Source organism: Salmo salar, chromosome 11 (genome assembly GCF_965601325.2).
Source record: "Salmo salar chromosome 11, fSalSal1, whole genome shotgun sequence".
Lineage (NCBI taxonomy): Eukaryota > Metazoa > Chordata > Actinopteri > Salmoniformes > Salmonidae > Salmo > Salmo salar.
Window position 1 is genome coordinate 47,794,553 of NC_138301.1, and position 24,945 is coordinate 47,819,497.

Below are 24,945 nucleotides of genomic sequence, written 5' to 3' on the forward strand. Positions count from 1 at the left end.
GTCACGATGCTTCTAAACTCGCCGTGAAGATTACAGACACTGTCACGATGCTTCTAAACTAGCCGTGACGATTACAGACACTGTCATGATGCTTCTAAACTAGCCATGAAGATTACAGACACTGTCATGATGCTTCTAAACTAGCCGTGAAGATTACAGACACTGTCATGATGCTTCTAAACTAGCCGTAACGATTACAGACTATCATGATGCTTCTAAACTAGCCGTGAAGATTACAGACATAGTCATGATGCTTCTAAACTAGCCGTGAAGATTACAGACACTGTCATGATGCTTTTAAATTAGCTGTGAAGATTACAGACAGTCATGATGCTTCTAAACTAGCTGTGAAGATTACAGACACTGTCATGATGCTTCTAAACTAGCTGTGACGATTACAGACAGTCATGATGCTTCTAAACTAGCCGTGAAGATTACAGACACTGTCACGATGCTTCTAAACTAGCCGTGAAGATTACAGACACTGTCACGATGCTTCTAAACTAGCCGTGACGATTACAGACACTGTCACGATGCTTCTAAACTAGCCGTGACGATTACAGACACTGTCATGATGCTTCTAAACTAGCCATGAAGATTACAGACACTGTCATGATGCTTCTAAACTAGCCGTGAAGATTACAGACACTGTCATGATGCTTCTAAACTAGCCGTAACGATTACAGACTATCATGATGCTTCTAAACTAGCCGTGAAGATTACAGACATAGTCATGATGCTTCTAAACTAGCCGTGAAGATTACAGACACTGTCATGATGCTTTTAAACTAGCTGTGAAGATTACAGACAGTCATGATGCTTCTAAACTAGCTGTGAAGATTACAGACACTGTCATGATGCTTCTAAACTAGCTGTGACGATTACAGACAGTCATGATGCTTCTAAACTAGCCGTGAAGATTACAGACACTGTCACGATGCTTCTAAACTAGCCGTGAAGATTACAGACACTGTCACGATGCTTCTAAACTAGCCGTGACGATTACAGACACTGTCACGATGCTTCTAAACTAGCCGTGAAGATTACAGACACTGTCACGATGCTTCTAAACTAGCCGTGAAGATTACAGACACTGTCACGATGCTTCTAAACTAGCCGTGAAGATTACAGACACTGTCACGATGCTTCTAAACTAGCCGTGAAGATTACAGACACTGTCACGATGCTTCTAAACTAGCCGTGAAGATTACAGACACTGTCACGATGCTTCTAAACTAGCCGTGAAGATTACAGACACTGTCATGATGCTTCTAAACTAGCCGTGAAGATTACAGACACTGTCGTGATGCTTCGAAACTAGCCGTGAAGATTACAGACACTGTCATGATGCTTCTAAACTAGCCGTAAAGATTACAGACACTGTCATGATGCTTCTAAACTACCCGTGAAGATTACAGACACTGTCGTGATGCTTCTAAACTAGCCGTAAAGATTACAGACACTGTCGTGATGCTTCTAAACTAGCCGTAAAGATTACAGACACTTTCATGATGCTTCTAAACTAGCCGTGAAGATTACAGACACTGTCATGATGCTTCTAAACTAGCCGTGAAGATTACAGACTATCATGATGCTTCTAAACTAGCCGTGAAGATTACAGACTATCATGATGCTTCTAAACTAGCCGTGAAGATTACAGACTATTATGATGCTTCTAAACTAGCCGTGAAGATTACAGACACTGTCATGATGCTTCTAAACTAGCCGTAACGATTACAGACTATCATGATGCTTCTAAACTAGCCGTGAAGATTACAGACATAGTCATGATGCTTCTAAACTAGCCGTGAAGATTACAGACACTGTCATGATGCTTTTAAACTAGCTGTGATGATTACAGACAGTCATGATGCTTCTAAACTAGCTGTGAAGATTACAGACAGTCATGATGCTTCTAAACTAGCTGTGAAGATTACAGACAGTCATGATGCTTCTAAACTAGCTGTGAAGATTACAGACAGTCATGATGCTTCTAAACTAGCCGTGAAGATTACAGACACTGTCATGATGCTTCTAAACTAGCCGTGAAGATTACAGACACTGTCATGATGCTTCTAAACTAGCCGTGAAGATTACAGACACTGTCATGATGCTTCTAAACTAGCCGTGAAGATTACAGACACTGTCACGATGCTTCTAAACTAGCCGTGACGATTACAGAATATCATGATGCTTCTCAGAGTAATCATGATCTCATCTCCTGTCTTTGTAGGACTACACCACCCTAGAGACATCATTACAGCCACTCCTGGTTAGCATAATCATCTCTCCATTCAGAGAGAGAGAGAGGAAGTGAGAGAGAAGAGACCACTTAGCAGGAGTCTGATCTGTCAGAATGTTCATCTGACCCAGCAGGACACAGAGGAAAGGACCCACTTACAGCAAAAGCACCTGGGCTGTGTGTGTGTGTGCATCAGACAGGTTCTGTCTCCATCTCTCTGTCATCGCGTACCTCTGAGTTCAATCAGGGTTCATGAAATGATGATCAAAACAGGATCAACAGAAGGAAATAAATCCAAGGTGTAAATCAAACTGGTTTCAGCTTTAAAGTCTTTGTCAGTGTGATTTACTGCCCAAACCAATAGGTTTCTAATAGTCCCACACACACACACGGCTGAATAAATCCCCCTGTCAAGAGCATGAAAGGAAAACACGCTGACAACCCTGCCACCGGAGAGAGAGGGAGAGAGAGAGAGAGAGAGAGCAAGAGAGAGCAGGGTGGAGAGAAAGAGCAAGGGAGAGAGCAAGAGGGAGGGAGACAGGGCGAAAGAGAGAGAGAGAGAGAGAGAGAGCGAGAGGGAGAGAGAGAGCAAGAGAGAGAGCAGGGTGGAGAGAAAGAGCAAGGGAGAGAACAAGAGGGAGGGAGACAGGGCGAAGAGAGAGAGAGAGAGAGAGAGAGAGAGAGAGAGAGAGAGAGAGAGAGAGATAGGGAGTGACCAAGAGAGAGAGAAACCAGACAGACCATCAGCTCTAGAGTGGGAGATTAGAAGGATCCGGGGCAGGGAGGGGGGGGGGGGTGTAGAAAGAGAGAACAACAGGGTGAGAGAGAGGGAGAGACCAAGAGAGAGAAACCAGACAGTTCCAGGGGAGGGGAGGGGGAGTAGAAAGAGACAGAGAGAACAACAGGGTGAGAGAGGGAGAGACCAAGAGAGAGAAACCAGACAGGTCCGGGGGAGGGGCAGTAGAAAGAGCGGTTTCCATCCAATCGGTGACATATTTTCATGAGAATATTAATAATGAAAATATGCACATTTTCCCACCAGTGGTGTTTCCACCAAACTGACTTGTTGCTGATACAAATCAGTGTGTGATGACGTAGTGCACACAAAATATTTTCATGTACAGAATAAAAATCTAAAAGTTCAATGTGTTTCCATGGCATTCTCAATTCTACCGATAGTTTAGTTAAAAACTGTTGTGTTAAACAGCTCATGTCTCTACTCTGGTCTGGGCACATGTACTCTAGCCAATAGCTGCCAGATACAGGGAGGCTAGTCTACATGATGACATTATTATGGAGAAGAGAGAATATTTTTTATTTGTGAAACTGCAATCAAGCATCTCACCAGAATCAGACCATCAATATTTATTGGAAAGGACCATCACTGTTCACTTTCATCAACCTGTGAAATTCATCAGGCTGCAAGTCATTTAATCTGTAGTCTAATACACTGTGAAGTCATTTAATCTGTAGCCTAATAAACTGTGAAATCATTTAATCTGTAGCCTAATAAACTGTGAAGTCATTTAATCTGTAGTCTAATACACGGTGAAGTCATTTAATCTGTAGTCAAACTGTGAAGTCATTTAATCTGTAGCCTAATAAACTGTGAAGTCATTTAATCTGTAGCCCAATACACTGTGAAGTCATTTAATCTGTAGCCCAATACACTGTGAAGTCATTTAATCTGTAGCCTAATAGACTGTGAAGTCATTTAATATGTAGTCTAATAAACTGTGAAGTAATTTTATCTGTAGCCTAATAAACTGTGAAGTCATTTAATCTGTAGCCTAAGAAACTGTGAAGTCATTTAATCTGTAGCCTAATAAACTGTGAAGTCATTTAATCTGTAGCCTAAGAAACTGTGAAGTCATTTAATCTGTAGCCTAATAAACTGTGAAGTCATTTAATCTGTAGCCTAATACACTGTGAAGTAATTTAATCTGTAGGCTAATAAACTGTGAAGTCATTTAATCTGTAGCCTAATAAACTGTGAAGTCATTTAATCTGTAGCCTAATAAACTGTGAAGTCATTTAATCTGTAGCCTAATAAACTGTGAAGTCATTTAATCTGTAGCCTAAGAAACTGTGAAGTCATTTAATCTGTAGGCTAATAAACTGTGAAGTCATTTAATCTGTAGCCTAATACACTGTGAAGTAATTTAATCTGTAGCCTAATAAACTGTGAAGTCATTTAATCTGTAGCCTAATAAACTGTGAAGTCATTTAATCTGTAGCCTAATAAACTGTGAAGTCATTTAATCTGTAGCCTAATAAACTGTGAAGTCATTTAATCTGTAGTCTAACAAACTGTGAAGTCATTTAATCTGTAGCCTAATAAACTGTGAAGTCATTTAATCTATAGCCTAATAAACTGTGAAGTCATTTAATCTGTAGCCTAAGAAACTGTGAAGTCATTTAATCTGTAGCCTAATAAACTGTGAAGTCATTTAATCTGTAGCCTAAGAAACTGTGAAGTCATTTAATCTGTAGGCTAATAAACTGTGAAGTCATTTAATCTGTAGCCTAATAAACTGTGCCGTTTCCCGGGTCGTAGTGGGAGGACCACACACCACATCATGGCGTGAGACTCCCAAGTTTACTTGAAAATGATGGTTACTATATAAATATTTGTGCATAAATGTGTTTCCACCACCATTCATTTTAGAGACACAAACAGATCCCACCTAAAAGATCCAATTAACAAATGATTTGTCTGCATTTATACAATCCTAGCAAAATGTCCTTTCTATCCCAGCTTTTATATACAGGATGACTTTACTGACATAACTGTGGATGGAAACATGGTTCCAGCTAATGAAATGTGTCTGCAGGCAGAATCAGTATTGATCCATTAATGAACGGAAGTCCTGATCACCACGGCCATGCCGGCTCAAAGCCTCATTGGGACGAACTGGAATAAATGTCAGGGTGCGTATAAACCAGCCATCTTGGGGCCGCAGTTGCTTGGCAGCTGGGCAGAAGTGACATGGGGACGATGTTACTGGCAGACCCAGTGCCTGGGGTTCCTGGTATCATTTAGAATGACTACAGGAGCAGAGAACAGTGGCATTACAGTAACATTATTAATGTGGTCTGAAATAACAGGACCGGGTATAGAGTCAGAGCTGCCATTACCAGAGACATTTTCTATACGCAGTAAATACTATGAATAATACACATTTCTCCCCTTTTCTCTGCGTGTTCTTGAACGAGAAGATAGAATACCTATAAAACACTGAAGTCAGCAATAAACTGATAGATAATAGGTATTGATGTGACATTACACACAGAGAGGAGAGAGAGAGGGTTTATTTCACATGCTGTGCAAATGTAAATGTTTCTCATGCCAATAAATTCCTTTGAACTGAACTTGAATTGAGAGCTGAGAGCTGAGAGACAGAGAGAGAGAGAGAGGAGGAAGAGAGAGAGAAGGAAGAGAGAGAGAGAAGGAAGAGAGAGGAGGAAGAGGGAGAGCGGAGGAAGAGAGAGAAGAGAGAGAGAGAGAAGAGAGAGAGACAGAGACAGAGACAGAGAGAGAGAGAGAGAGAAGGAAGAGAGAGACTAATACTTCCACAGATAATTGTTCTGACATCAAAGGTCCCACAACAATACCCACCTTCTATTGGACTATAATCCCCTCCTTAGGGACAGAGACAGGTAGAGAGGAGGGGTGGAGATTGAGAGAGAGGGGGAGAGAGGTAGAGTGGGGGAGAGACAGGTAGAGTGGGGGAGAGACAGGTAGAGTGGGAAAGAGACTGGTAGAGTGGGAAAGAGACAGGTAGAGTGGGAAAGAGACAGGTAGAGTGGGAAAGAGACAGGTAGAGTGGGAAAGAGACAGGTAGAGTGGGAAAGAGACAGGTAGAGGGGGAGAGAGACAGGTAGAGGGGGAGAGAGACAGGTAGAGGGGGAGAGGCAGAGTGGTAATAGAGATAACATGTCCCTTAGGGATAATGGGGTTGTATTTGCATATTGTCTGTCAGCAAAACTACAGGCTTGTCATATGAGACCGTGTGTGTGTCTGTGGGAGTTTTGTGTGTGTGAGAGCGCATAAGTGAGTGTGTGTGTGTGTGTGTGTGTGTGTGTGTGTGTGTGTGTGTGTGTGTGTGTGTGTGTGTGTGTGTGTGTGTGTGTGTGTGTCCACCTGTTCCTTGTCCTGCAGCTCCATCTCCAGCTCCTGAACTCGTACAGTCAGCTTAGAGTTCCTCTCCTTCTCCACATTGGCCTTTTCACACTGAGACTCCAACTCTGCTATCTACAGGAGAGAGAGGAGGAGGAGATATAGAGCAGGAGGAGATATAGAGGAGGAGGAGAGAGGAGCAGGAGGAGATATAGAGGAGGAGGAGGAGAGAGGAGCAGGAGGAGATATAGAGGAGGAGGAGAGAGGAGGAGGAGAGAGCAGGAGGAGATATAGAGGAGGAGGAGATATAGAGGAGCAGGAGATATAGAGGAGCAGGAGGAGATATAGAGGAGGAGGAGGAGATATAGAGGAGGAGGAGAGAGGAGGAGGAGATATAGAGCAGGAGGAGATATAGAGGAGGAGGAGAGAGGAGCAGGAGGAGATATAGAGGAGGAGGAGATATAGAGGAGGAGGAGAGAGGAGCAGGAGGTGATATAGAGGAGGAGGAGAGAGGAGGAGAGAGGAGGAGGAGATATAGAGGAGGAGGAGATGAGGAGGAAGAGATATAGAGGAGGAGGAGAGAGGAGCAGGAGATATAGAGGAGGAGGAGAGAAGAGGAGGAGATATAGAGGAGGAGGAGAGAGGAGCAGGTGGAGATATAGAGGAGGAGGAGAGAGGAGCAGGAGGAGATATAGAGGAGGAGGAGAGAGGAGCAGGAGGAGATATAGAGGAGGAGGAGAGAGGAGGAGGAGAGAGGAGGAGGAGATATAGAGCAGGAGGAGATATAGAGGAGGAGGAGAGAGGAGCAGGAGGAGATATAGTAGAGGAGGAGATATAGAGGAGGAGGAGATATAGAGGAGGAGGAGAGAGGAGCAGGAGGAGATAGAGAGGAGGAGGAGATATAGAGCAGGAGGAGATATAGAGGAGGAGGAGAGAGGAGGAGGAGATATAGAGGAGGAGGAGATATAGAGGAGGAGGAGAGAGGAGCAGGAGGTGATATAGAGGAGGAGGAGAGAGGAGGAGGAGATATAGAGCAGGAGGAGATTATAGAGGAGGAGGAGAGAGGAGGAGGAGATATAGAGCAGGAGGAGATTATAGAGGAGGAGGAGAGAGGAGGAGGAGAGAGGAGCAGGAGGAGAGAGGAGCAGGAGAGAAAGGAGGAGATATAGAGCAGGAGGAGAGAGGAGGAGGAGAGAGGAGCAGGGGGAGAGAGAGGAGGAGGAGGAGAGAGGAGCAGGGGGAGAGAGAGGAGGAGGGGGAGAGAGGAGGAGGAGGAGAGAGGAGCAGGGGGAGAGAGAGGAGCAGGGGGAGAGAGAGGAGCAGGAGGAGAGAGAGGAGCAGGAGGAGAGAGAGGAGCAAGAGGGAGAGAGAGGAGCAAGAGGGAGAGAGAGGAGCAAGAGGAGCAAGAGGAGAGAGATCGTACATTTTGTGCACAATTGTGTTTACATCCCTGTTAGTGAGCATTTCTCCTTTGCCAAAATAATCCTTCCATCTGACAGGTGTGGCATATCAAGAAGCTGATTAAACAGCATGATCATTACACAGGTGCACCTTGTGCTGAGGACAATAAAAAGACAGTCTAAAATAGGCAGTTTTGTCACATCACAACACCAAAGATGTCTCAAGTTTTGAGAGAGCGTGCAATTGGCATGCTGACTGCAGGAATGTCCAACAGAGCTGTTGTACGAGAATGTAATGTTCATTTCTCTACCATAAGCCGCGTCCAACCTGCCTCACAACCGCAGACCATGTGTAACCACGCCAACCCATGACCTCCACATCCAGCTTCTTCAACTGAGGGATCGTCTGAGACCAGCCACCCAGACAGCTGATGAAACTGTGGGATCATCTGAGACCAGCCACCCGGACAGCTGATGAAACTGTGGGATCATCTGAGACCAGCCACCCAGACAGCTGATGAAACTGTGGGATCGTCTGAGACCAGCCACCCAGACAGCTGATGAAACTGTAGGTTTGCACAACCCGAAGAATTTCTGCAGAAACTGTCAGAAACCGTCTAAGGGAAGCTCATCTGCGTGCTCGTCGTCCTCACCGGGGTTTTGAGCGGACTGCAGTTCGGCGTCGTAACAGACTTCCGTGGGCAAACTGGAGAATCTGCGAGGACCCTACATAGAGCTATCTACATAGACACTATAGAGGACCCTACATAGAGCTATCTACATGGACACTATAGAGGACCCTACATAGAGCTATCTACATGGACACTATAGAGGACCCTACATAGAGCTATCTACATGGACACTATAGAGGACCCTACATAGAGCTATCTACATAGACACTATAGAGGACCCTACATAGAGCTATCTACATAGACACTATAGAGGACCCTACATAGAGACACTACAGAGGACCCTACATAGAGCTATCTACATAGACACTATAGAGGACCCTACATAGAGCTATCTACATAGACACTATAGAGGACTCTACATAGAGCTATCTACATAGACACTATAGAGGACCCTACATAGAGCTATCTACATAGACACTATAGAGGACCCTACAGAGAGCCATCTACATAGACACTATAGAGGACCCTACATAGAGACACTATAGAGGACCCTACATAGAGCTATCTACATAGACACTATAGAGGACCCTACATAGAGCTATCTACATAGACACTATAGAGGACCCTACATAGAGCTATCTACATAGACACTATAGAGGACCCTACGTAGAGCTATCTACATAGACACTATAGAGGATCCTACATAGAGCTATCTATATAGACACTATAGAGGATCCTACATAGAGCTATCTATATAGACACTATAGAGGATCCTACATAGAGCTATCTACATAGAGACACTATAGAGGACCCTACATAGAGCTATCTACATAGAGACACTATAGAGGACAACACATAGAGCTATCTACATAGAGACACTATAGAGGACCCTACATAGAGCTATCTACATAGAGACACTATAGAGGACCCTACATAGAGCTATATACATAGAGACACTATAGAGGACCCTACATAGAGCTATCTACATAGAGACACTATAGAGGACCCTACATAGAGCTATCTACATAGAGACACTATAGAGGACCCTACATAGAGCTATCTACATAGAGACACTATAGAGGACCCTACATAGAGCTATCTACATAGAGACACTATAGAGGACCCTACATAGAGCTATCTACATAGAGACACTATAGAGGACCCTACGTATAGTAACTATAGTGCAGAAAAGGAATGTGATTTTTGAGTCCAGTAGCCATGCCTCAGCAGCCATGCCTCAGCAGCCATGCCTTAGCAGCATCCCACACTCTGATCTGAAAGTGAAATTAGCTGTAATTGACAGGAGTCCTACTGTTCCCTGCCTCCCTGCAGACAGTACAACAGATCATCATTCTAATGTACAGTTTATCTGTATGGTGGCTTTTGAGACAGTAAGAGAAACTGGAGTTAGATATGTGACCAAAGGAACTAGCTCAGCATGCTAACTGCTATAACTTCTGTTTGGTTTAGAATCAGACATGATTCAGAACATTCTACAACTCCAAAAGCTTCCATTAGAATTATTGGAACTTATATCCATACATTTTCATTCATCAATGTTCTTTTTGAGACAACTAATGAATGTTTTCCCTGTTATTAGTGCTGCTCTATGTAGATCTGTAGCTCTAGATCAGAGGAGATGTGACCTCTATAGTGTCTATGTAGATAGCTCTACGTAGGGTCCTCTATAGTGTCTCTATGTAGATAGCTCTATGGTAGGATCCTCTAGTGTCTATGTAGATAGCTCTATGGTAGGGTCCTCTATAGTGTCTATGTAGATAGCTCTATGGTAGGATCCTCTATAGTGTCTATGTAGATAGCTCTATGGTAGGGTCCTCTATAGTGTCTATATAGATAGCTCTATGGTAGGGTCCTCTATAGTGTCTATATAGATAGCTCTATGGTAGGGTCCTCTATAGTGTCTATATAGATAGCTCTATGGTAGGGTCCTCTATAGTGTCTATATAGATAGCTCTACGTAGGATCCTCTATATTACCTTTTCCCTCAGTGTGTCGCTCTCCTCCTTGCAGGTGCTGAGTTGTTTCTTCCACATCTCTACGTTAGCGGAGGACTCTGTTAGCGCATCTACCAGCCGAGCATTACTGTCCCGTAGAGTCTGGAGTTCTGTCTCCAACTTCTTAGCATTGGTGTTACTGGGGGGGAGATAAAATAGAGAGAGAGAGGGGGGAGAAAAAAGGGGAGAGAAGAGAGGGGAGAGAAGAGGGGGAGAGAAGAGAAGAGAGAGGGTAGAAAAGAGAGAGAGTTGGGGAGAAGAGAGAGAGTTGGGGAGAAGAGAGAGGGGGAGAAGAGAGAAGAGAGAAAGGGGGAGAAGAGGGAGAGGGGGAGAAAAGAGAGATAGTTGGGGAGAAGAGAGAGGGGGAGAGAAGAGAGAGAAGAGAGAGAGGGGGAGAAGAGAGAGAGGGGGAGAGAGAGAGAGAGAGGGGGAGAGAGAGAGTGGGAGGAGAGAGATTGTTTTCGACATAATTTACAGTCAAAACCTACCAATATGCATATAAAGTCACATGGTTCTTGCTTTGTGAATGGCTGTTTCTTTCAGTGTGCATGGCTGTTTCTTTCAGTGTGCATGGCTGTTTCTTTCAGTGTGCATGGCTGTTTCTTTCAGTGTGCATGGCTGTTTCTTTCAGTGTGCATGGCTGTTTCTTTCAGTGTGCATGGCTGTTTCTTTCAGTGTGCATGGCTGGTTGGTTGGGTTAAATCTAGCTCCATACTAACGAATGCAGACAAACCCGTACCACCGCTTTCTACAACATCATGTGTCAGATCATTCCCTGGCAGTTGGTTTACGTAACAGAATCTGTCTTCGCTGCTCTAAGCAGTCTGTAGTCCATGGACTAATACCTTCCATCTCTCTGCAGCAAGCTGATGTTGTTAGAGATTTGTAAACTACCTGGAAAGCCTCAAACTTGGCCTTCCATTACCACCACCTACTAGGGTATTGAAGGTCTTTTAACTTCACCTGAACTCAATGTTCTGTGGGTTCTCCACGTTCTATGATGTGTGTTGAACTGTTTACTGACCTCTGTTCCACGGTGGTCTTGAGTCTGTTGGTAACTCCCTACCCCCTCTCCTTACCTACCTCTATCCCTCCCTCCTTATCTACCTCTCCCCCTACCTCCTTACCCCTACCTCCCGCCCTCTCTCCCTCCCTCTTTACCTCTCCCCCTACCCCTCTTTACCTTTCCCCCTCCCTCCCTCCTTCCTTACCTCTCCCCCTCCCCTCCCTCCCTCTATCCTCCCTCCCTCCTTACCTCTCACCCTACCTCCCTCCTAAACTCTCCCACACCCCTTCCTCCCTCCTTACCTCTCCCCCTCCATCCTTACCTCTGTTCCACAGTGGTCTTGAGTTTGTCATTCTCGCTCATCAGCACTGCGGTCTCCGGTCCTCCGTGGGAGATCTTCTCATCGTCCGTCCCGTTGATGCTGGAGGCCTGGGTGGACGAGGGGGTCTCACGACCCGACTCCTGGATGAGGGGGAGGAGAATTTATCATGTCAGATACCAGAGGATGATTCTGCTTCATAGAGCTGAGTCTGACTCCTGCCATCTGTAGTCATAGTAACAGTCAGATAGTAACAGCTAGTTAGTACTGAATAGCTCTGAAACACCATGTAGTTATAGTAACAGTCAGATAGTAACAGCTAGTTAGTACTGAACAGCTCTGAAACACCATGTAGTTATAGTAACAGTCAGATAGTAACAGCTAGTTAGTACTGAACAGCTCTGAAACACCATGTAGTAATCGTAACAGTCAGATAGTAACAGCTAGTTAGTACTGAACAGCTCTGAAACACCTTGTAGTTATAGTAACAGCCAGATAGTAACAGCTAGTTAGTACTGAACAGCTCTGAAACACCATGTAGTTATAGTAACAGTCAGATAGTAACAGCTAGTTAGTACTGAACAGCTCTGAAACACCATGCAGTTATAGTAACAGCTAGTTAGTACTGAACAGCTCTGAAACACCATGTAGTTATAGTAACAGTCAGATAGTAACAGCTAGTTAGTACTGAACAGCTCTGAAACACCTTGTAGTTATAGTAACAGCCAGATAGTAACAGCTAGTTAGTACTGAACAGCTCTGAAACACCATGTAGTTATAGTAACAGCTAGTTAGTACTGAACAGCTCTGAAACACCATGTAGTTATAGTAACAGTCAGATGGTAACAGCTAGTTAGTACTGAACAGCTCTGAAATACCATGTAGTTATGGTAACAGCTAGTTAGTACTGAACAGCTCTGAAACACCATGTAGTTATAGTATAACAGTCAGATAGTAACAGCTAGTTAGTACTGAACAGCTCTGAAACACCATGTAGTTATAGTAACAGTCAGATAGTAACAGCTAGTTAGTACTGAACAGCTCTGAAACACCATGTAGTTATAGTAACAGCTAGTTAGTACTGAACAGCTCTGAAACACCATGTAGTTATAGTAACAGTCAGATGGTAACAGCTAGTTAGTACTGAACAGCTCTGAAATACCATGTAGTTATGGTAACAGCTAGTTAGTACTGAACAGCTCTGAAACACCATGTAGTTATAGTATAACAGTCAGATAGTAACAGCTAGTTAGTACTGAACAGCTCTGAACCACCATGTAGTTATAGTAACAGTCAGATAGTAACAGCTAGTTAGTACTGAACAGCTCTGAAACACCATGTAGTTATAGTAACAGCTAGTTAGTACTGAACAGCTCTGAAACACCATGTAGTTATAGTAACAGTCAGATGGTAACAGCTAGTTAGTACTGAACAGCTCTGAAACACCATATAGTTATGGTAACAGTCAGATAGTAACAGCTAGTTAGTACTGAACAGCTCTGAAACACCATGTAGTTATAGTAACAGTCAGATAGTAACAGCTAGTTAGTACTGAACAGCTCTGAAACACCATGTAGTTATAGTAACAGTCAGATAGTAACAGCTAGTTAGTACTGAACAGCTCTGAAACACCATGTAGTTATAGTAACAGTAAGATAGTAACAGCTAGTTAGTACTGAACAGCTCTGAAACACCATGTAGTTATAGTAACAGCTAGTTAGTACTGAACAGCTCTGAAACACCATGTAGTTATAGTAACAGTCAGATAGTAACAGCTAGTTAGTACTGAACAGCTCTGAAACACCATGTAGTTATAGTAACAGCTAGTTAGTACTGAACAGCTCTGAAACACCATGTAGTTATAGTAAGTCAGATAGTAACAGCTAGTTAGTACTGAACAGCTCTGAAACACCATGAAGTTATAGTAACAGTCAGATAGTAACAGCTAGTTAGTACTGAACAGCTCTGAAACACCATGTAGTTATAGTAACAGCTAGTTAGTACTGAACAGCTCTGAAACACCATGTAGTTATAGTAACAGTCAGATAGTACCAGCTAGTTAGTACTGAACAGCTCTGAAACACCATGTAGTTATAGTAACAGTCAGATAGTAACAGCTAGTTAGTACTGAACAGCTCTGAAACACCTTGTAGTTATAGTAACAGCCAGATAGTAACAGCTAGTTAGTACTGAACAGCTCTGAAACACCATGTAGTTATAGTAACAGTCAGATAGTAACAGCTAGTTAGTACTGAACAGCTCTGAAACACCATGTAGTTATGGTAACAGCTAGTTAGTACTGAACAGCTCTGAAACACCATGTAGTTATAGTAACAGTCAGATAGTAACAGCTAGTTAGTACTGAACAGCTCTGAAACACCATGTAGTTATAGTAACAGTCAGATAGTAACAGCTAGTTAGTACTGAACAGCTCTGAAACACCATGTAGTTATAGTAACAGCTAGTTAGTACTGAACAGCTCTGAAACACCATGTAGTTATAGTAACAGTCAGATGGTAACAGCTAGTTAGTACTGAACAGCTCTGAAATACCATGTAGTTATGGTAACAGCTAGTTAGTACTGAACAGCTCTGAAACACCATGTAGTTATAGTATAACAGTCAGATAGTAACAGCTAGTTAGTACTGAACAGCTCTGAAACACCATGTAGTTATGGTAACAGCTAGTTAGTACTGAACAGCTCTGAAACACCATGTAGTTATAGTAACAGTCAGATAGTAACAGCTAGTTAGTACTGAACAGCTCTGAAACACCATGTAGTTATAGTAACAGTCAGATAGTAACAGCTAGTTAGTACTGAACAGCTCTGAAACACCATGTAGTTATAGTAACAGCTAGTTAGTACTGAACAGCTCTGAAACACCATGTAGTTATAGTAACAGTCAGATGGTAACAGCTAGTTAGTACTGAACAGCTCTGAAACACCATATAGTTATGGTAACAGTCAGATAGTAACAGCTAGTTAGTACTGAACAGCTCTGAAACACCATGTAGTTATAGTAACAGTCAGATAGTAACAGCTAGTTAGTACTGAACAGCTCTGAAACACCATGTAGTTATAGTAACAGTCAGATAGTAACAGCTAGTTAGTACTGAACAGCTCTGAAACACCATGTAGTTATAGTAACAGTAAGATAGTAACAGCTAGTTAGTACTGAACAGCTCTGAAACACCATGTAGTTATAGTAACAGCTAGTTAGTACTGAACAGCTCTGAAACACCATGTAGTTATAGTAACAGTCAGATAGTAACAGCTAGTTAGTACTGAACAGCTCTGAAACACCATGTAGTTATAGTAACAGCTAGTTAGTACTGAACAGCTCTGAAACACCATGTAGTTATAGTAAGTCAGATAGTAACAGCTAGTTAGTACTGAACAGCTCTGAAACACCATGAAGTTATAGTAACAGTCAGATAGTAACAGCTAGTTAGTACTGAACAGCTCTGAAACACCATGTAGTTATAGTAACAGCTAGTTAGTACTGAACAGCTCTGAAACACCATGTAGTTATAGTAACAGTCAGATAGTACCAGCTAGTTAGTACTGAACAGCTCTGAAACACCATGTAGTTATAGTAACAGTCAGATAGTAACAGCTAGTTAGTACTGAACAGCTCTGAAACACCTTGTAGTTATAGTAACAGCCAGATAGTAACAGCTAGTTAGTACTGAACAGCTCTGAAACACCATGTAGTTATAGTAACAGTCAGATAGTAACAGCTAGTTAGTACTGAACAGCTCTGAAACACCATGTAGTTATGGTAACAGCTAGTTAGTACTGAACAGCTCTGAAACACCATGTAGTTATAGTAACAGTCAGATAGTAACAGCTAGTTAGTACTGAACAGCTCTGAAACACCATGTAGTTATAGTAACAGTCAGATAGTAACAGCTAGTTAGTACTGAACAGCTCTGAAACACCATGTAGTTATAGTAACAGCTAGTTAGTACTGAACAGCTCTGAAACACCATGTAGTTATAGTAACAGTCAGATGGTAACAGCTAGTTAGTACTGAACAGCTCTGAAATACCATGTAGTTATGGTAACAGCTAGTTAGTACTGAACAGCTCTGAAACACCATGTAGTTATAGTATAACAGTCAGATAGTAACAGCTAGTTAGTACTGAACAGCTCTGAAACACCATGTAGTTATGGTAACAGCTAGTTAGTACTGAACAGCTCTGAAACACCATGTAGTTATAGTAACAGTCAGATAGTAACAGCTAGTTAGTACTGAACAGCTCTGAAACACCATGTAGTTATAGTAACAGTCAGATAGTAACAGCTAGTTAGTACTGAACAGCTCTGAAACACCATGTAGTTATAGTAACAGCTAGTTAGTACTGAACAGCTCTGAAACACCATGTAGTTATAGTAACAGTCAGATGGTAACAGCTAGTTAGTACTGAACAGCTCTGAAATACCATGTAGTTATGGTAACAGCTAGTTAGTACTGAACAGCTCTGAAACACCATGTAGTTATAGTATAACAGTCAGATAGTAACAGCTAGTTAGTACTGAACAGCTCTGAAACACCATGTAGTTATAGTAACAGTCAGATAGTAACAGCTAGTTAGTACTGAACAGCTCTGAAACACCATGTAGTTATAGTAACAGCTAGTTAGTACTGAACAGCTCTGAAACACCATGTAGTTATAGTAACAGTCAGATGGTAACAGCTAGTTAGTACTGAACAGCTCTGAAACACCATATAGTTATGGTAACAGTCAGATAGTAACAGCTAGTTAGTACTGAACAGCTCTGAAACACCATGTAGTTATAGTAACAGTCAGATAGTAACAGCTAGTTAGTACTGAACAGCTCTGAAACACCATGTAGTTATAGTAACAGTAAGATAGTAACAGCTAGTTAGTACTGAACAGCTCTGAAACACCATGTAGTTATAGTAACAGCTAGTTAGTACTGAACAGCTCTGAAACACCATGTAGTTATAGTAACAGTCAGATAGTAACAGCTAGTTAGTACTGAACAGCTCTGAAACACCATGTAGTTATAGTAACAGCTAGTTAGTACTGAACAGCTCTGAAACACCATGTAGTTATAGTAAGTCAGATAGTAACAGCTAGTTAGTACTGAACAGCTCTGAAACACCATGAAGTTATAGTAACAGTCAGATAGTAACAGCTAGTTAGTACTGAACAGCTCTGAAACACCATGTAGTTATAGTAACAGCTAGTTAGTACTGAACAGCTCTGAAACACCATGTAGTTATAGTAACAGTCAGATAGTACCAGCTAGTTAGTACTGAACAGCTCTGAAACACCATGTAGTTATAGTAACAGCTAGTTAGTACTGAACAGCTCTGAAACAACATGTAGTTATAGTAACAGTCAGATAGTAACAGCTAGTTAGTACTGAACAGCTCTGAAACACCATGTAGTTATAGTAACAGCTAGTTAGTACTGAACAGCTCTGAAACACCATGTAGTTATAGTAACAGTCAGATAGTAACAGCTAGTTAGTACTGAACAGCTCTGAAACACCATGTAGTTACAGTAACAGCTAGTTAGTACTGAACAGCTCTGAAACAACATGTAGTTATAGTAACAGTCAGATAGTAACAGCTAGTTAGTACTGAACAGCTCTGAAACACCATGTAGTTATAGTAACAGTCAGATAGTAACAGCTGGTTAGTACTGAACAGCTCTGAAACACCATGTAGTTATAGTAACAGTCAGATAGTAACAGCTAGTTAGTACTGAACAGCTCTGAAACACCATGTAGTTATAGTAACAGTCAGATAGTAACAGCTAGTTAGTACTGAACAGCTCTGAAATACCATGTAGTTATAGTAACAGCTAGTTAGTACTGAACAGCTCTGAAACACCATGTAGTTATAGTAACAGTCAGATAGTAACAGCTAGTTAGCACTGAACAGCTCTGAAACACCATGTAGTTATAGTAACAGCTTGTTAGTACTGAACAGCTCTGAAACACCATGTAGTTATAGTAACAGTCAGATAGTAACAGCTAGTTAGCACTGAACAGCTATGAAACACCATGTAGTTATAGTAACAGCTAGTTAGTACTGAACAGCTCTGAAACACCATGTAGTTATAGTAACAGTCAGATAGTAACAGCTAGTTAGTACTGAACAGCTCTGAAACACCATGTAGTTATAGTAACAGTCAGATAGTAACAGCTAGTTAGTACTGAACAGCTCTGAAACACCATGTAGTTATAGTAACAGTCAGATAGTAACAGCTAGTTAGTACTGAACAGCTCTGAAACACCATGTAGTTATAGTAACAGCTAGTTAGTACTGAACAGCTCTGAAACACCATGTAGTTATAGTAACAGTCAGATAGTAACAGCTAGTTAGCACTGAACAGCTCTGAAACACCATGTAGTTATAGTAACAGCTAGTTAGTACTGAACAGCTCTGAATCAACATGTAGTTATAGTAACAGTCAGATAGTAACAGCTAGTTAGTACTGAACAGCTCTGAAACACCATGTAGTTATAGTAACAGCTAGTTAGTACTGAACAGCTCTGAAACACCATGTAGTTATAGTAACAGTCAGATAGTAACAGCTAGTTAGTACTGAACAGCTCTGAAACACCATGTAGTTACATTAACAGCTAGTTAGTACTGAACAGCTCTGAAACAACATGTAGTTATAGTAACAGTCAGATAGTAACAGCTAGTTAGTACTGAACAGCTCTGAAACACCATGTAGTTATAGTAACAGTCAGAGAGTAACAGCTAGTTAGTACTGAACAGCTCTGAAACACCATGTAGTTATAGTAACAGTCAGATAGTAACAGCTAGTTAGTACTGAACAGCTCTGAAACACCATGTAGTTATAGTAACAGCTAGTTAGTACTGAACAGCTCTGAAACACCATGTAGTTAAAGTAAGTCAGATAGTAACAGCTAGTTAGTACTGAACAGCTCTGAAACACCATGAAGTTATAGTAACAGTCAGATAGTAACAGCTAGTTAGTACTGAACAGCTCTGAAACACCATGTAGTTATAGTAACAGCTAGTTAGTACTGAACAGCTCTGAAACACCATGTAGTTATAGTAACAGTCAGATAGTACCAGCTAGTTAGTACTGAACAGCTCTGAAACACCATGTAGTTATAGTAACAGCTAGTTAGTACTGAACAGCTCTGAAACAACATGTAGTTATAGTAACAGTCAGATAGTAACAGCTAGTTAGTACTGAACAGCTCTGAAACACCATGTAGTTATAGTAACAGCTAGTTAGTACTGAACAGCTCTGAAACACCATGTAGTTATAGTAACAGTCAGATAGTAACAGCTAGTTAGTACTGAACAGCTCTGAAACACCATGTAGTTACAGTAACAGCTAGTTAGTACTGAACAGCTCTGAAACAACATGTAGTTATAGTAACAGTCAGATAGTAACAGCTAGTTAGTACTGAACAGCTCTGAAACACCATGTAGTTATAGTAACAGTCAGATAGTAACAGCTGGTTAGTACTGAACAGCTCTGAAACACCATGTAGTTATAGTAACAGTCAGATAGTAACAGCTAGTTAGTACTGAACAGCTCTGAAACACCATGTAGTTATAGTAACAGTCAGATAGTAACAGCTAGTTAGTACTGAACAGCTCTGAAATACCATGTAGTTATAGTAACAGCTAGTTAGTACTGAACAGCTCTGAAACACCATGTAGTTATAGTAACAGTCAGATAGTAACAGCTAGTTAGCACTGAACAGCTCTGAAACACCATGTCGTTATAGTAACAGCTTGTTAGTAGTGAACAGCTCTGAAACACCATGTAGTTATAGTAACAGTCAGATAGTAACAGCTAGTTAGCACTGAACAGCTATGAAACACCATGTAGTTATAGTAACAGCTAGTTAGTACTGAACAGCTCTGAAACACCATGTAGTTATAGTAACAGCTAGTTATTACTGAACCGCTCTGAAACACCATGTAGTTATAGTAACAGCTAGTTAGTACTGAACAGCTCTGAAACACCATGTAGTTATAGTAACAGCTAGTTAGTACTGAACAGCTCTGAAACACCATGTAGTTATAGTAACAGTCAGATAGTAACAGCTAGTTAGCACTGAACAGCTCTGAAACACCATGTAGTTATAGTAACAGCTAGTTAGTACTGAACAGCTCTGAAACACCATGTAGTTATAGTAACAGTCAGATAGTAACAGCTAGTTAGTACTGAACAGCTCTGAAACACCATGTAGTTATAGTAACAGTCAGATAGTAACAGCTAGTTAGTACTGAACAGCTCTGAAACACCATGTAGTTATAGTAACAGTCAGATAGTAACAGCTAGTTAGTACTGAACAGCTCTGAAACACCATGTAGTTATAGTAACAGCTAGTTAGTACTGAACAGCTCTGAAACACCATGTAGTTATAGTAACAGTCAGATAGTAACAGCTAGTTAGTACTGAACAGCTCTGAAACACCATGTAGTTATAGTAACAGCTAGTTAGTACTGAACAGCTCTGAAACACCATGTAGTTATAGTAACAGTCAGATAGTAACAGCTAGTTAGTACTGAACAGCTCTGAAACACCATGTAGTTATAGTAACAGCTAGTTAGTACTGAACAGCTCTGAAACACCATGTAGTTATAGTAACAGTCAGATAGTAACAGCTAGTTAGTACTGAACAGCTCTGAAACACCATGTAGTTATAGTAACAGCTAGTTAGTACTGAACAGCTCTGAAACACCATGTAGTTATAGTAACAGCTAGTTAGTACTGAACAGCTCTGAAACACCATGTAGTTATAGTAACAGTCAGATAGTAACAGCTAGTTAGTACTGAACAGCTCTGAAACACCATGTAGTTACAGTAACAGCTAGTTAGTACTGAACAGCTCTGAAACAACATGTAGTTATAGTAACAGTCAGATAGTAACAGCTAGTTAGTACTGAACAGCTCTGAAACACCATGTAGTTATAGTAACAGTCAGATAGTAACAGCTAGTTAGTACTGAACAGCTCTGAAACACCATGTAGTTATAGTAACAGTCAGATAGTAACAGCTAGTTAGTACTGAACAGCTCTGAAACACCATGTAGTTATAGTAACAGCTAGTTAGTACTGAACAGCTCTGAAACACCATGTAGTTATAGTAACAGTCAGATAGTAACAGCTAGTTAGTACTGAACAGCTCTGAAACACCATGTAGTTATAGTAACAGCTAGTTAGTACTGAACAGCTCTGAAACACCATGTAGTTATAGTAACAGTCAGATAGTAACAGCTAGTTAGTACTGAACAGCTCTGAAACACCATGTAGTTATAGTAACAGCTAGTTAGTACTGAACAGCTCTGAAACACCATGTAGTTATAGTAACAGCTAGTTAGTACTGAACAGCTCTGAAACACCATGTAGTTATAGTAACAGTCAGATAGTAACAGCTAGTTAGTACTGAACAGCTCTGACACACTATGTAGTTACAGTAACATCTAGTTAGTACTGAACAGCTATGAAAGAACATGTAGTTATAGTAACAGTCAGATAGTAACAGCTAGTTAGTACTGAACAGCTCTGAAACACCATGTAGTTATAGTAACAGTCAGATAGTAACAGCTAGTTAGTACTGAACAGCTCTGAAACACCATGTAGTTATAGTAACAGTCAGATAGTAACAGCTAGTTAGTACTGAACAGCTCTGAAACACCATGTAGTTATAGTAACAGCTAGTTAGTACTGAACAGCTCTGAAACACCATGTAGTTATAGTAACAGTCAGATAGTAACAGCTAGTTAGCACTGAACAGCTCTGAAACACCATGTAGTTATAGTAACAGCTTGTTAGTACTGAACAGCTCTGAAACACCATGTAGTTATAGTAACAGTCAGATAGTAACAGCTAGTTAGCACTGAACAGCTCTGAAACACCATGTAGTTATAGTAACAGCTAGTTAGTACTGAACAGCTCTGAAACACCATGTAGTTATAGTAACAGCTAGTTATTACTGAACAGCTCTGAAACACCATGTAGTTATAGTAACAGCTAGTTAGTACTGAACAGCTCTGAAACACCATGTAGTTATAGTAACAGCTAGTTAGTACTGAACAGCTCTGAAACACCATGTAGTTATAGTAACAGTCAGATAGTAACAGCTAGTTAGCACTGAACAGCTCTGAAACACCATGTAGTTATAGTAACAGCTAGTTAGTACTGAACAGCTCTGAAACACCATGTAGTTATAGTAACAGTCAGATAGTAACAGCTAGTTAGTACTGAACAGCTCTGAAACACCATGTAGTTATAGTAACAGTCAGATAGTAACAGCTAGTTAGTACTGAACAGCTCTGAAACACCATGTAGTTATAGTAACAGTCAGATAGTAACAGCTAGTTAGTACTGAACAGCTCTGAAACACCATGTAGTTATAGTAACAGCTAGTTAGTACTGAACAGCTCTGAAACACCATGTAGTTATAGTAACAGTCAGATAGTAACAGCTAGTTAGCACTGAACAGCTCTGAAACACCATGTAGTTATAGTAACAGCTTGTTAGTACTGAACAGCTCTGAAACACCATGTAGTTATAGTAACAGCTAGTTAGTACTGAACAGCTCTGAAACACCATGTAGTTATAGTAACAGCTAGTTAGTACTGAACAGCTCTGAAACACCATGTAGTTATAGTAACAGCTAGTTAGTACTGAACAGCTCTGAAACACCATGCAGTTATAGTAACAGTCAGATAGTAACAGCTAGTTAGCACAGGAACAGCTCTGAAACACCATGTAGTTATAGTAACAGCTAGTTAGTACTGAACAGCTCTGAAACACCATGTAGTTATAGTAACAGTCAGATAGTAACAGCTAGTTAGTACTGAACAGCTCTGAAACACCATGTAGTTATAGTAACAGTCAGATGGTAACAGCTAGTTAGTACTGAACAGCTCTGAAACACCATATAGTTATGGTAACAGTCAGATAGTAACAGCTAGTTAGTACTGAACAGCTCTGAAACACCATGTAGTTATAGTAACAGCTAGTTAGTACTGAACAGCTCTGAAACACCATATAGTTATAGTAACAGTCAGATAGTAACAGCTAGTTAGTACTGAACAGCTCTGAAACACCATGTAGTTACAGTAACAGCTAGTTAGTACTGAACAGCTCTGAAACAACATGTAGTTATAGTAACAGTCAGATAGTAACAGCTAGTTAGTACGAACAGCTCTGAAACACCATGTAGTTATAGTAACAGTCAGATAGTAACAGCTAGTTAGTACTGAACAGCTCTGAAACACCATGTAGTTATAGTAACAGAGATAGTAACAGCTAGTTAGTACTGAACAGCTCTGAAACACCATGTAGTTATAGTAACAGCTAGTTAGTACTGAACAGCTCTGAAACACCATGTAGTTATAGTAACAGTCAGATAGTAACAGCTAGTTAGTACTGAACAGCTCTGAAACACCATGTAGTTATAGTAACAGTCAGATAGTAACAGCTAGTTAGTACTGAACAGCTCTGAAACACCATGTAGTTATAGTAACAGCTAGTTAGCACTGAACAGCTCTGAAACACCATGTAGTTATAGTAACAGCTTGTTAGTACTGAACAGCTCTGAAACACCATGTAGTTATAGTAACAGTCAGATAGTAACAGCTAGTTAGCACTGAACAGCTCTGAAACACCATGTAGTTATAGTAACAGCTAGTTAGTACTGAACAGCTCTGAAACACCATGTAGTTATAGTAACAGCTAGTTATTACTGAACCGCTCTGAAACACCATGTAGTTATAGTAACAGCTAGTTAGTACTGAACAGCTCTGAAACACCATGTAGTTATAGTAACAGCTAGTTAGTACTGAACAGCTCTGAAACACCATGTAGTTATAGTAACAGTCAGATAGTAACAGCTAGTTAGCACTGAACAGCTCTGAAACACCATGTAGTTATAGTAACAGCTAGTTAGTACTGAACAGCTCTGAAACACCATGTAGTTATAGTAACAGTCAGATAGTAACAGCTAGTTAGTACTGAACAGCTCTGAAACACCATGTAGTTATAGTAACAGTCAGATAGTAACAGCTAGTTAGTACTGAACAGCTCTGAAACACCATGTAGTTATAGTAACAGTCAGATAGTAACAGCTAGTTAGTACTGAACAGCTCTGAAACACCATGTAGTTATAGTAACAGCTAGTTAGTACTGAACAGCTCTGAAACACCATGTAGTTATAGTAACAGTCAGATAGTAACAGCTAGTTAGCACTGAACAGCTCTGAAACACCATGTAGTTATAGTAACAGCTAGTTAGTACTGAACAGCTCTGAAACAACATGTAGTTATAGTAACAGTCAGATAGTAACAGCTAGTTAGTACTGAACAGCTCTGAAACACCATGTAGTTATAGTAACATCTAGTTAGTACTGAACAGCTCTGAAACACCATGTAGTTATAGTAACAGTCAGATAGTAACAGCTAGTTAGTACTGAACAGCTCTGAAACACCATGTAGTTACATTAACAGCTAGTTAGTACTGAACAGCTCTGAAACAACATGTAGTTATAGTAACAGTCAGATAGTAACAGCTAGTTAGTACTGAACAGCTCTGAAACACCATGTAGTTATAGTAACAGTCAGATAGTAACAGCTAGTTAGTACTGAACAGCTCTGAAACACCATGTAGTTATAGTAACAGTCAGATAGTAACAGCTAGTTAGTACTGAACAGCTCTGAAACACCATGTAGTTATAGTAACAGCTAGTTAGTACTGAACAGCTCTGAAACACCATGTAGTTATAGTAACAGCTAGTTAGTACTGAACAGCTCTGAAACACCATGTAGTTATAGTAACAGTCAGATAGTAACAGCTAGTTAGTACTGAACAGCTCTGACACACTATGTAGTTACAGTAACATCTAGTTAGTACTGAACAGCTATGAAACAACATGTAGTTATAGTAACAGTCAGATGGTAACAGCTAGTTAGTACTGAACAGCTCTGAAACACCATGTAGTTATAGTAACAGTCAGATAGTAACAGCTAGTTAGTACTGAACAGCTCTGAAACACCATGTAGTTATAGTAACAGCTAGTTAGTACTGAACAGCTCTGAAACACCATGTAGTTATAGTAACAGCTAGTTAGTACTGAACAGCTCTGAAACACCATGTAGTTATAGTAACAGTCAGATAGTAACAGCTAGTTAGCACTGAACAGCTCTGAAACACCATGTAGTTATAGTA

The 24,945-nt window shown here is 40.9% G+C and overlaps 1 protein-coding gene across 4 annotated transcripts in view; it reads right to left on the reverse strand.

The window, feature by feature from the left end:
- The window catches only part of LOC106561749 (homer protein homolog 2), a 229,071-nt gene that overhangs the window by 19,738 nt on the left and 184,388 nt on the right, over positions 1–24,945 (reverse strand). For all 4 annotated transcript variants that reach the window (XM_045689657.2, XM_045689655.2, XM_045689654.2 and 1 more), the window contains exons 5-7: positions 11,738–11,877; positions 10,392–10,548; positions 6,387–6,497 (exon numbers count right to left, since the gene is read on the reverse strand). In XM_045689657.2, the coding sequence (XP_045545613.1) occupies positions 6,387–6,497; positions 10,392–10,548; positions 11,738–11,877 (408 nt within the window). The remainder of the gene's footprint in view (positions 1–6,386; positions 6,498–10,391; positions 10,549–11,737; positions 11,878–24,945) is intronic.